This window comes from Crocuta crocuta, unplaced genomic scaffold, assembly GCF_008692635.1.
Source record: "Crocuta crocuta isolate KB4526 unplaced genomic scaffold, BGI_CrCroc_1.0 scaffold352, whole genome shotgun sequence".
Classification (NCBI taxonomy): domain Eukaryota; kingdom Metazoa; phylum Chordata; class Mammalia; order Carnivora; family Hyaenidae; genus Crocuta; species Crocuta crocuta.
The window spans coordinates 2,136,002-2,148,205 of record NW_027532169.1 but is presented as its reverse complement, the minus strand read 5'-3'; the positions used below and the strand labels follow the sequence as shown (position 1 = coordinate 2,148,205).

The following is a 12,204-nucleotide window of genomic DNA, read 5'->3' as shown; positions in this document are numbered from 1 at the left end:
CCACTGCTTTTACCACGGGACGGTGAGGAAGGCAGNCCCCCCCCCCCCCCCACCACCAAAGCACATGCCATTTCTGGCCCTTGAAGGGGTTAAAAGGCCTCCTGGAGTCAAAAACAAGCAGGTGTCCCACCGTGCCAGATACGCCGCCTAAACCGCTTCCAGCTTTTTTTTTTTCCCCTTCTGCAACAAGTCTGTGATCGGCCACGGGACAGAGGAGCCAGCAGCCTGCCTGTGACAGGCATCAGGTTAGCTCGCTCCCACTCTGGGTGGTGCGCCCAGGATATAAATCCAGGCTCGGGCCCCTGCCGCGGCTCCTCTCCCTGCACACTCAGGAGAGGGAGTTTCCTTGCAAAGACCTTTCCTTTATCTGAAGCCGCGCAGCCCAGCGGGCTGCACTGACTTAGTAGAGGCGGCTGGCGGCGGCGGCACCACCGAGGGAGCCTGCTGGGGTGGGGGTGAGGGCAGGTGCCTGCGGCCCGGAGAAGCAGAAGGCCCTGGTGGGCCCCGGCCCCCGGCCTCGACCAGGGGGAGGTCTCTAGCCACTGCAGACGGCATCATGTGGGCCCCAGGGTGCCGCCGGCTCTGGTCCCGCTGGGCGCAGGTGACGGTGTTGCTGCTGCTGCTGCTGCTGGGGGTGCCCCCGAGGGGCCTGGCACTGCCGCCCATCCGCTATTCTCATGCTGGCATCTGCCCCAACGACATGAACCCCAACCTCTGGGTGGATGCCCAGAGCACCTGCAAGCGGGAGTGTGAGACAGACCAGGTGAGTGGGAACGCAGAAGCCAGACACGGGCCACGTGAGTGCGTTAGTGAGGGCTAGGGGGAGTCGTGGGGTGGGGGGACTCAGGAGCGCCTGGCAGGGCCCCCGAACAGGAAGACAGTTGGGCCCCAGGCCACATGGAGCTACATAGGGCGTGATGTGTGTCCAAGTCCAAGGCCCCGATGAGGAGGTAGGTGTGATGTCCGAGTTCATCAGGGACGGGGAATCCTGGATTCTGAGCCCGCCCCAGGCCAGGCACGGCATGGGGACTGGCCCAGCCCTTCGGCCCCGCATCAGCAGGTGAGGGCAGGCGCTCAGGACAGTGCAGGGGCCAGTAGCCGGGGATGGGAGGATGGGCTTGAAACCTGCATCTGACAACGGAGCAGAGGCCTCCGGGCCACCTGCCTGGGGGTTTGCACCCTAACCCGGAGGTCAGACCAAGCTGATGGGGAGAGTAGGCAGGAACAGCTCTGAATAGACTCTGGTTGGCCCTGGGAGGGAAGCGGACTGAGTTCCAACCTGCCAGATTCCTCCGTCCTCCCTTCTGCTCTCATCAGAGCCGCCCGGGCCAAGCAGGGCGGGGCTGGGGATAGAGCATCCCTCTCCTGGCTCCCGAGTCCAAGGACCATTCCTGCCACTTCCCGCCGGGGATGGAGAGCCTGCAGGTACCTAGCAACTGCCTGGACAGAGGCGCTTCCTGCCGGCCTGGCCGGTTCCTAGGGCTCGGGGCCGGGCCGGGCATCTCCAGGGCATATGAGAGACGCCGGCACTGCGTTTGCCAAATGCACAGAGTCTCCAGAAGAGCCTGAGATAGCCCTGAAGCGAGTGGTCTCTGCCCCCATGGTGTCCAGGGGACAAGTGTCAGACCTCTCAGGCCAGACGCTGCCAGTGAGCAAAGGTGGTGCCGAAGGAAGGGGAGATAAGGAGGTCAGAGGCAGAGCGATCCCGCTCAGCTGAAGTCGTGCGGTTCACCGGCTACGTTTGCAGGGAAGTCTGTTTCCCTGGCACAGGCTGGCCTAACAAGTCAGGTGGGGCGTGGGACAGGGACACCCTGGCTGATTTTGCATATCTTGGGGAAAAGGCACCCGTACAGGGCTAGGGATTCGTGAGCCTCTGGGTGTATTCTGGGCCCTTAAGCAAAAACTGTTCTAAGAATTCCTTCTAGGTTTCCTGTGCCCAGAGACACCTTCCCCCGACCTCTGAGAACCCAACCTTTCATGGACATCGGGGGCCTAAAGGAGCTTCCTGGGCCAGTCTCTTAAGGAATTTGATGACCCACGGGCCAAGGAGCAGGGTCTCCTGTCTGCTCACAGTTCCTCCTGCCCTCCAGCCTCTGCCAGTCTCTCAGCCTCAGACCCCAGCTCCGAGATTTGCCCATCCCTGTCCCAAAGCCTCCCCTGGTGTGGCCCAGAGGCCTATGCCAAGCAAGGGCTGCAAAACAAAGTCCCCATTCTGCGCCGAGAGGGGGAAAACAGTAAACAAGTCAGGCAAGCAGGCTCCACACAGCTCCGGTGGGGATTTGTTCCCCCCTCTTAGCTGATGTGGAATGTCAAAGAGGCTGAAATAAAAGTCGGAACCACAAGAGGCCAGCCCTGGTGGGGAGTAATTTACAGAGCCACTAGCAGGGCGAAGGATTAGGACCGTTGCCCGCCTGCCCAGTGGGTATGATGTGTTATTGTCGAAAACACCACGTGAAATCCTCGTTTGTGTCTCTCCCAGAGCGTGTTGCTAATTTCGAGGAATTAAACTAATGCCTTAGGTGGCTCCGCAGAGAAGCAGGGGGATTACAGCCTAGTGAGTCCTTGCTGACGGCTTTGCTGACCTTTGCCACCCAAGGGGACTGTTTTCCGTGTTGATTTCCCCCACGAAAAGTCCCGCACGTCAGAACTGAGCACGGGTCTGGCACAGGCCTCCGGGGTGAGACCTGGCATCCTGGACCTGGCCCGCCCGCCCCTGCCCTTGGCTTTGAGCAAACGTGGGCCCTCCACAGAACCGTCGTCCCTGATGTGTGTGTATAGCCGGCCTCGAACATCTGTCCCAGAGGTGTCCGATTTTTGTCCTTCCTAGGGTTTGGTGCGACCCCTTCAATTCGGCCAGTGCATCCTCGCCCCAGTGAGAAAAAGACAGAAAGGCAGGCTCATTTGTTCCCAACTAGACCTCATTTGTGGTAACCCTGTGATGTGGGAGAGGCACTCTGCTTTCAGAATCCCATCCACCTGGAGCTTGAAGCCCTTCTCTGCTGCCTGCCGGCTCTATGGACCTGGGCGTTATTTCTCTGAGTCTCTGCCTTTTCATCCGTAAAATGGTAGTGAGAAAACTTCCCCTTGTGGACAGACGTGGCCTGCCTCTTCTCATACTACTGGCTGTGTGACCTTGGGGAAGTTACTGATCTCTCTGTGCCTCGGTTCTCACTACCTGTGGGCTGAGGATGATGGGTGTGCCCACCTCCCGGGTTCATGATGAGCATAAGGTGGCAGATAGAAACGTTCTTAGAAGCAGACCTGGCAGATAGCAGGTGCTGTGTATACGCTCGCTACTCTATCGGCGCGTTTGGCTCTTGGTCGGCTGTGAGCACATATCGGTTCCCTTCCACAGAAACCGTGGGGTAGGGGTGGGTGGAGCCTGTCCCTTCTTCCTGCTCCTCCTCCCTCAGGCCTCTCCATTTGGCTCCCTCTGCAGGAGTGTGAGACCCACGAGAAATGCTGCCCGAATGTGTGTGGGACCAAGAGCTGTGTGGCTGCCCGGTACATGGACATGAGAGGGAAGAAGGGACCGGTGGGCATGCCCAAGGAGGCCACGTGCGACCACTTCATGTGCCTGCAGCAGGGCTCCGAGTGTGACATCTGGGATGGCCAGCCCGTGTGTAAGTGCAAAGATCGCTGCGAGAAGGAGCCCAGCTTCACGTGTGCCTCCGACGGCCTCACCTACTATAACCGCTGCTACATGGATGCTGAGGCCTGTTCGAAGGGCATCACGCTGGCCGTCGTCACCTGCCGCTACCACTTCACCTGGCCCAACACCAGCCCCCCGCCACCGGAGACCACTGTGCGCCCCACCACGGCCTCCCCGGAGACCCCTGGGCCGGATACAGTGGCCCCAGCTCTGCTCAACCACCCTGTGCACCAGTCGGTCACCGTGGGCGAGACAGTGAGCTTCCTCTGTGACGTGGCGGGCCGGCCCCGGCCTGAGATCACCTGGGAGAAGCAGCTGGAAGACCGGGAGAACGTGGTCATGCGGCCTAACCACGTGCGGGGCAACGTGGTGGTCACCAACATCGCCCAGCTGGTCATCTACAACGCGCAGCCACAGGACGCCGGCGTCTACACCTGCACGGCCCAGAACGCCGCCGGGGTCCTGCGGGCCGACTTCCCGCTGTCGGTGGTCAGGGCGGGCCAGGCTGCGGCCACCTCGGAGAGCAGCCCCAACGGCACGGCCTTCCCCGCGGCCGAGTGCCTGCAGCCGCCCGACAGCGAGGACTGTGGCGAGGAGCAGACCCGCTGGCACTTCGACGCGCAGGTCAACAACTGCGTCACCTTCACCTTCGGCCACTGCCACCACAACCGCAACCACTTTGAGACGTACGAGGCCTGCGTGCTGGCCTGCATGAGCGGGCCGCTGGCCGCCTGCAGCCTGCCCGCCCTGCAGGGACCCTGCAAGGCCTACGCGCCCCGCTGGGCCTACAACAGCCAGACGGGCCAGTGCCAGTCCTTCGTGTACGGCGGCTGCGAGGGCAACAGCAACAACTTCGAGAGCCGCGAGGCCTGCGAGGAGTCCTGCCCCTTCCCGCGGGGGGACCAGCGCTGCCGGGCCTGCAAGCCGAGGCAGAAGCTCGTCACCAGCTTCTGTCGGAGCGACTTCGTCATCCTGGGCCGGGTGTCCGAGCTGACCGAGGAGCCCGACTCGGGTCGCGCCCTGGTGACCGTGGACGAGGTTCTGAAGGATGAGAAGATGGGCCTCAAGTTCCTGGGCCGGGAGCCGCTGGAAGTCACCCTGCTGCACGTGGACTGGGCCTGCCCCTGCCCCAACGTGACGGTGGGTGAGTCGCCGCTCATCATCATGGGCGAGGTGGACGGCGGCATGGCCATGCTGCGGCCCGACAGCTTCGTGGGGGCGTCCAGCAGCCGGCGGGTCAGGAAGCTTCGCGAGGTCATGCACAAGAAGACCTGTGACGTCCNTGCACGGTGGTCACGGGAATCATGGAATCTATTTGTTTGCAAAAGGGGTAGGTGGGGAGAGAAAGGAGGGCCCTGGGACTCACTGGACTGATCGCTCACAGCCACTCCGGGCAGAAACTGCTTCCTGCATGGGCTTGCGGGAAGTGGGACGTGGAAGGCATGGTCTGACCCAGCACACAGCTGGCCCTGAGGTGGCGGTCAGCCGGTGCTTTGGCCAAATTGGCCCTGTGGTCACTGAGGCCACCGTGGCTGCAGAAGAATACACAGTTTCCATGTTTCTCCTTGGCTTTATTGATTGGTTCCTTGATGGTCGACTTAACGAATTCAGCTCTGTTCAGTCCAAGTCAGTGGACGTTTTGTGAACATTACTGGGTGCCAGGTGCTAGGGCACAGACAGATATCAGACACTGCCCGGCTCCTAGGGACTGAACGCGAATTCCAGATCCCAGGGCTCCCACCCCTACCCCCACCCCACCGGAAGCGGACCCATGGCTGGCCCTCCCAACTATCAAATGGTCCCATGTTCATCTGCCCCTGGCTTCCTCAGACAGAAAGCACATAGAAGGCCCAGGATCTGTTCTGGTGGGAAGGAAAGTGTAGGAAGAGGAAAAGTCTGGGTTGGGGGGCGTGGGTAAGTGAAAGACTAAGAAGGGAAGGAGGAGGGGAGACAGGCTTGGGAAGGAAAAGGAATGCTGCTCGATGCTTCCATCTGGTGGTGGCCTTGGGAGCTGCAGGGACCTGAGGAAGGCTCTGGGNCACACACACACACACACACACACACACACACACACACACACACGATAAAGGACTTGAGAAAGCCACTGTCAGCTCTACATCTGCCCCCCATCCCTCCCCAGCCCTTCATTCTGTCCAGGCCCCTCCAAAGCTGAAGAAGGTCCCTGTGGGGGCTTTCCTCAAATGTAGGGAGGAAGGTTCCAATTAAAAGCTCATAGTATCGAGAGCCCTTCTCGTGTGATTTGTTTGGGGTGGTGGGGGTGGGTGGGGGTAATGTCATTTGCTCCGGCGACCTTGCAGGAGAGAAGTCTGGCCAACAGGACCGTGTTTGGGTGACAGAGGGACACTCACATTTGCCCCACTTCGGAGCTCTGAGGCTCCTTAACTGTGGTGCTCACTGCAGCTCAGGAAAGCTGAGGCCAGAAAGGCCAGGTGACTTACCCAGGAAGATGGCGGGCTTAGGCCCCCAAATTCTGACTTATGCCTCAGGCTCCCCACCCGTCACGGCAGCACGGTGGCCCAGGGGCAGACTCCACTGATGGTGTCGTGTTTGGAGGCACGAGTGGGGCAGGAANCGGGGGAAGCCTCTAAGTGAGGCCAGGTCCCGAAGCCCTAGGTGTGCTCAGAGCACGTGGCTCTGTTCCCAGGGTGAGGACAGCAGCACCTTTGGTCTCAGGTGCCTGTGGCTATTCCGTCTTGTGGCCGTGGCACGCCCCACATCTCATCTGTCGCTCAGGTTGTGAGCCGGCCATGCACCAGGGACACCTGCCCCCTGCCCACCTCCTGGGGTCTTCCAGGAGGAATCCATACCCAGCCCTGGCCTGCCCGGCCAGGTCTGGCCAATCCGTCCTTAGAGAGAATTCCTGCCGGAAGGAGGGGGCCGGGATGGGGAGGCAAGCTGCTCCCTGACAGAGAAGAGAGGCCAGAGGGGCGGCGGGGGGGGCTTCTCAGGTGGCATGGGGGAAAATGCTGAGCACAACACTTGGCCACCAAAGAGGTGTGAGCACTAACCCCGGGCCCCTCCCTGCTTGAGTCAGGGAACCAGGGAGGTAGGGGAGGACGCAGCTCCTCACCTGCCCTCAGAGGCTTGGGGACATTCTGCTGCACCTGCTTCGAGGCTGAGGTGCCCCAATGTATAGCACATTGCTTTCGGGCCTGAGGGGTCACGGGTCCACATGTTAGCACCTGTCACCTCCCTTCTCCCCTCCCCCCCACTTGCACGGACATGGGGCCTGAGCCCTAGTGGCTGCCTGGTGGAGGGGTGACATTCAGGGGACACCAGTTCCAGATCCCCCTATGTCTGAATGTGGGCTCTGACACTTTCCCGGTGCCTCTTGGAACCTCAGTTTCCTCACCTGCAAAACAGAAGACGGTAAGTACTTCCTGGAGACTTGGGAGCTTGACCCTGTTAACCTTGCCAAGCTGAAAAGCCTGGGAGACGGAGCCTGGCACAGCTGGCTGTCCCCGGGCCCCCTCCTCACCCTCAGCACCCTCTGGCCAAGAGCAGGCCCCCAGGCCCCGGAACCCTCGCCTCATCCTGCTGAGACTTGGGTTCCAGGGATCCAGTGAACATACAACTTCAAATATTTTATTCTGTTGCTCACAGAGCACATTCAAACTATCATCGCACACGGGCCGATGCGAGGCTCGGAAAACATAGGCACTTAGGGAATGGGCATCTATTGTCATGTTGGACCTACTACATGGCATTTAGGTTTTTGTCCTTGAAGCCAAGCCTGAGTCTCTGACCTCCGTTGCTCAAGTGTTACACAGAAACTGACCTCTAATAGGTGCTCGGTGGAGGCTGAGCTCCATTCCCAGGGCCTGGTTGCCGGGTAAACTGGGGAGGCTCCCTCCCCCCCAGACCCCCCAGCTCGGGGGATTGAGCTCTCCTCCAGGTCTGAGGCCAGACTCACCTGCCTCCCTGTCTACACCGGACACTCGCTTCCTCCCTCCCTGCATCTGTCGGCTCCCCTCCCCATCCTCCCTGCTCTAGTCCATCTCTCTGTTTGCCTTGTCAGGGGCCTGATCTGGCTCCGGCTGTCTCTGGACCAGCCTGCGGCCTCTGGGGCTGGATGGCTTGGCTTTTTCCACCCTCTGCCTCCCCCAGCACCTCCAGGCTCCTAGGACACTCTGCTCCATTGTCTGGCCAGCTGCTCCATAGTCTGATGTCACCCCCCGGACAGTGGGGCCAGAGAGCAGGGACGAGGGGCGGACCCTGACGGAGAAAGGGGAGAACAAACACAGAGCCACATGGCGGTTTCCTTGGGGAGGAGGGGACAACGCCCGGTGTCCCACTGTCCTGCTACAACATCAACGCCCAGCGCCCGCGCACTACGGGCCAGGCACCGGACCCCGTCTCTTGTCGCCTTCATCAAAGCCGTGCAGGACGGAGCACTCCTCTGTGGGTGAGAAAACTGAGGCTGGAGGGGCCACAAAACTTGCCTGCGATCACCCAGCTGCCACGTGGCAGAGCCAAGACTTGAATGTAGGTAATTTGCTTCTCTCGGGGTAGGACGGATACACACACACACACACACACACACACACACACATGCACGCACGCAAGCACGTACATGTGCACAGACCGCGTGCGTGCACACACACACATGGCTTGCTCTGCGCTGGGCAGGGTGGAGTCCCGTTGGGACTCCGGGTACCTCCAGAGGGCCTGCCCCCCGCCCCCCCCAGCCACCCCGAGGCTGTCTCGCGACCTCACCACGTGACCTGGTATTTCTGTCACACACATAGGCAGTCATGGCCTACATTCCTCAGCGAGACATCAGCCTTATGCCTACTCATCCTCCAGGACTCGGCCCCTGGGGAGGACTCAGCCCCTCAGGGAGGACTCGGCCCCTTGGGGAGGACTTGGCCCCTCGGGGAGGCCTCCGCTGTCCCCCTCAGTCTCCATCTCCTGCGCTTTCACTACCCAGGCCAGAAGTGATGCTTGGGGGCTTCCGGAGGCCCACGGGGCCCAGCACCCAGGGCTCACAAGGAACTTGCTGGATGAACAAAGGGCCCTGGGACCAAGGGGCTGGGAGAGGGGCCTCTCTGGGGTCTTTCCTGCTTTTTCCCAACTCCACTTCCTGATACCATTGCCTCCTCCCCTGTTCCTTCCTCCTCAACCTCCTTCCCCTCCCCCACCTCTTCCTCATACCCTCCCCACCCCCCACCACCGCCTCAAGGAGTCTGAAGTCTCTCTCCTGCTCTGGGAATGTGTGATTAATATAGGCAGGATGGGTGTCAGGGTTCCTGGGTCCTATTCTTGGCTGTTGGCCTCATTCTGGAATGTGCCCTGAGGTCAAGTGACACTCATCTCTCAGGCTGAGGAAGGAAGAATAACCCTCCAGCTGGCATTCGCCTCAGGGAGGGGGCAGGGCTGGGTGGGCAGGTGGGCAGGGCTGGTGCCGGTCTCCTTCCCGCCCCTCTGACTCCTGAGCTCTTCAGCATTTCTATTTCAGGGTTGGGGAGGAATCTCTGTGTCTACATCCCAGACTACCCCAGGATGGGACTATTGGCATCCGGCCAGCCCGGCCACCCTCAACCCCACTCAGGTGAAGGGGAGACAAGGCTCAGCCCCTACATCTCCCGGAGGTGGGGGACTCTCCCCAGCACGTCTGTTGCGGGGGGGGCGGGGGTTCTTGGGTGCTTTCTGCCCTTCTCCAGCCTTGGTATTACCAGAGACCTGACCAGATGAGGATGTGCCCATCCTGATCATTTGTTTGCTGTCTTGGTGTGAGGGGTGCACCCAGTTCTTTCTGAGGATGGGACTGCTCTGTCTCCTTTCTGTGTGGGCATCTGGGAAACAGAGAGGAGGCTGGGGCACCAGCAGGGACCCTCAGGAGGAAAGAGCACGGCACCCCAAAGAGGGAAGGGATACGTAACTGCTAATAGCTCTGATCAGTCCTTTTATTACTTCCTTTAAGTTTATTTATTTTGAGAGAGAGAGAGAGAGAGGGAGGGCATGAGTAGGGGAGGGGCAGAGAGAGAAAATCCCAAGGAGGCATTCTGGCGCCATCAGTACGGAGCCCAACATGGGGCTCGAACTCACAAACTGAGGTGGTGACTTGAGCCAAAATCGGACATCCATCTGACTGAGCCACCCAGGCATCCCTGATCTGGCACTTTATTATTTTTTAATGTTTATTTATTTTTGAGAGAGAGTGTGGGAGGGGCAGAGTGATGGAGACAGGCTCCACGCTGACAGTAGTGAGCCTGATGTGGGGCTTGAACTCAAGAACCACAAGATCAAGACCTGAGCCGAAGTAGGATGCTTAACTGACTGAGGCACCCAGATGTTTCCCTGATCAGGCACTTTAAATATGTTGCCTAATTTATTCCTCACAACCCTCTCTGAGCCATTTTACTACTTCCCACCCTAGCCTACAATAGTCAGGAGGGCAAAACACTATGTGCTTTCTTCTCCGCTGTACGACCAGTGCAAGGCTTGACCATAGAAAGTATTCAATAAATGTTTGTGGGATGGATGGATGGATGGGTGGATGGATGGGTGGGTGGATGGGTGGGTGGGTGGATGGATGGATGGATGGATGAACTAAGAAAGTCCTATAGATCTTACGGAAGAAGAGACACCTCATAGGTATTATTTTCACTTTTTTACAGATGCTGAATCTGAGGCTCTAGATGCTTACAGGGAACTTTCCCAAGGTCATAGTGTTAATAAATGGAGGAGCCAAGATTCAGACGCAGGCCTATCTGACTTTAGTGCCTATATTCTTTCCATGGTGACATATATTTTGAGCAATGCAGCTAAAGGCTAAGGACCCCAAATGGCAGTTCTCCTGAAAATCCATAAAGACCACTTCTTTTTGTTTGTTTGTTTCTTTATTTTTGAGAGAGAGAGAGAGAATGTGTGTGCAAGTGGAGGAAGGGCAGAGAGAGAGGGAGACAGAATCTGAAGCAGGCTCCAGGCTCTGAGCTGTCAACAGAGAGCCTGATGCAGGGCTTGAACTCATGAACCGTGAGATCATAACCTGAGCCAAAGTCAGACACTGACCTGACTGAGCCACCCAGGCGCCCCTGTAACTACCACTCCTAACTGGTCCCTGATCTCCACGGGTACCAAGGCTTTACAGAAAGGTTATAAACCTGCACTCTCTGAGAGAGTTAGTAGTAAATTCACATAAATGTGAATATAAAATTTTATTTTAATGTTTATTTATTTATTTTGAGAGTGAGGGGGCAGAGAGAGAGGGAGAGAGAGAATCCCAGGCAGACTCCACATCATCAGTGCAGAGCCCGACATGGGGCTTGAACTCACAAACCATGAGACATGGGGCTTGAACTCACAAAACATGAGATCATGACCTGAGCCCAAATCAAGAGTCAGCCACTTAACTGATGGAGCCACCCAGGTGCCTCGTAAAATAAAATTTTTAATTCAGGCCCACTAGCTATACTTCAAGTGCTGCGTTTCATATAGTTGATGGCCGCCATATTGGACTACACAGACATAGAATATTTCCATCATCACAGAAAATTCTGTTGGATACCTCTGTTATGAACGATTAGCATGTAGTTCTCATTTTCTCTTCCTGTGTAGGCTCGAGGTCTATCTGTAGTGGCCCCCAACTCCAAGCTCCTGCCCTGACAAGGACTCCAGGGGGTTCCATTTTTGTAGGCACTTGCTGGCCCCTACTGCATCAAGAATAATTACCCCACTGTCTCTGGTCTCTGATCTCAGCCTCAAAATCTCCTTACCTCTCCTCCCGGAAGACTTACAGGCCTTCATGCAAATAAAGTTCTTGACGGCCTTTCTCAATATCCCTGAGTTCCTAAAGAGGTATGCAGATTAGCACCCACATACCTGGCCCCACCGGCCAAGGCACTCAAGGGAAGACAGGTTTGTGCTCTAAGCTAAACCTGATGAAGAGGGGCTGCTCAGAGGAAGAAGATGGTAGGTACTAGAAGCTAAGTCCTCTCATGGCACGGCACAGTGCCCAAGACAGATGCTGTAGTGCGCTTCCCAAGGATCATAGTCTGCCTACCAGTGGGGCAGCTACTCAACAGCTCTTCAGAGACACCTATGCTATAGCTTCCATCTTGTTTCTTATGTGGAAGTGCTGACTGAGGCCGAAGAACCATTTTGTTAGGCTCATTGCTACTATAATTCAATCGCATAAAAGGGGCACCAGATATTTTGGGTTGTAGGGTCTCCAGATCTCCTTGGTATCCAGGGTGCATGGTGGTGAGGAGAGGTCAGAGTAATGGAAGGGCAGTGGCTCTTGAGTCAGACTGCCTGGGCTCATACACTGGCTATGGGACTTTGGATTAAGGTAGCCTCTCTGCACCTCAGCATCTTCATCTGCAAAATGGAATAATAATAGTACCCGTAGTGCCTCTCCAATAGTAGTCAGTCCCGGGCCTGGTTGTTACAACTGGTTGGGGGATACTTGCTGTTACATGTGCCAGCCTGTGGCTGGAGCAAGAGCCAGGACATGAGAACAGGCTCCTTTCCCCAAAGCTGCCCTTGGACAGGGATGTAAGAATGGATGCAATCTCTTATGCTGACAA

At 57.8% G+C, this 12,204-nt stretch overlaps 1 protein-coding gene across 1 annotated transcript; it reads left to right on the top strand.

Annotated features, from left to right (window-relative positions):
• Positions 1–556: 556 nt before the first annotated feature.
• On the top strand, positions 557–7,556 carry WFIKKN2 (WAP, follistatin/kazal, immunoglobulin, kunitz and netrin domain containing 2). The gene is made up of 3 exons (XM_077776855.1): positions 557–763; positions 3,440–4,941; positions 7,535–7,556. Exons 1-3 carry the CDS (start codon positions 557–559, stop codon positions 7,554–7,556), a joined length of 1,731 nt encoding a protein of 576 aa, XP_077632981.1.
• The last annotated feature ends 4,648 nt before the right edge of the window (positions 7,557–12,204 follow it).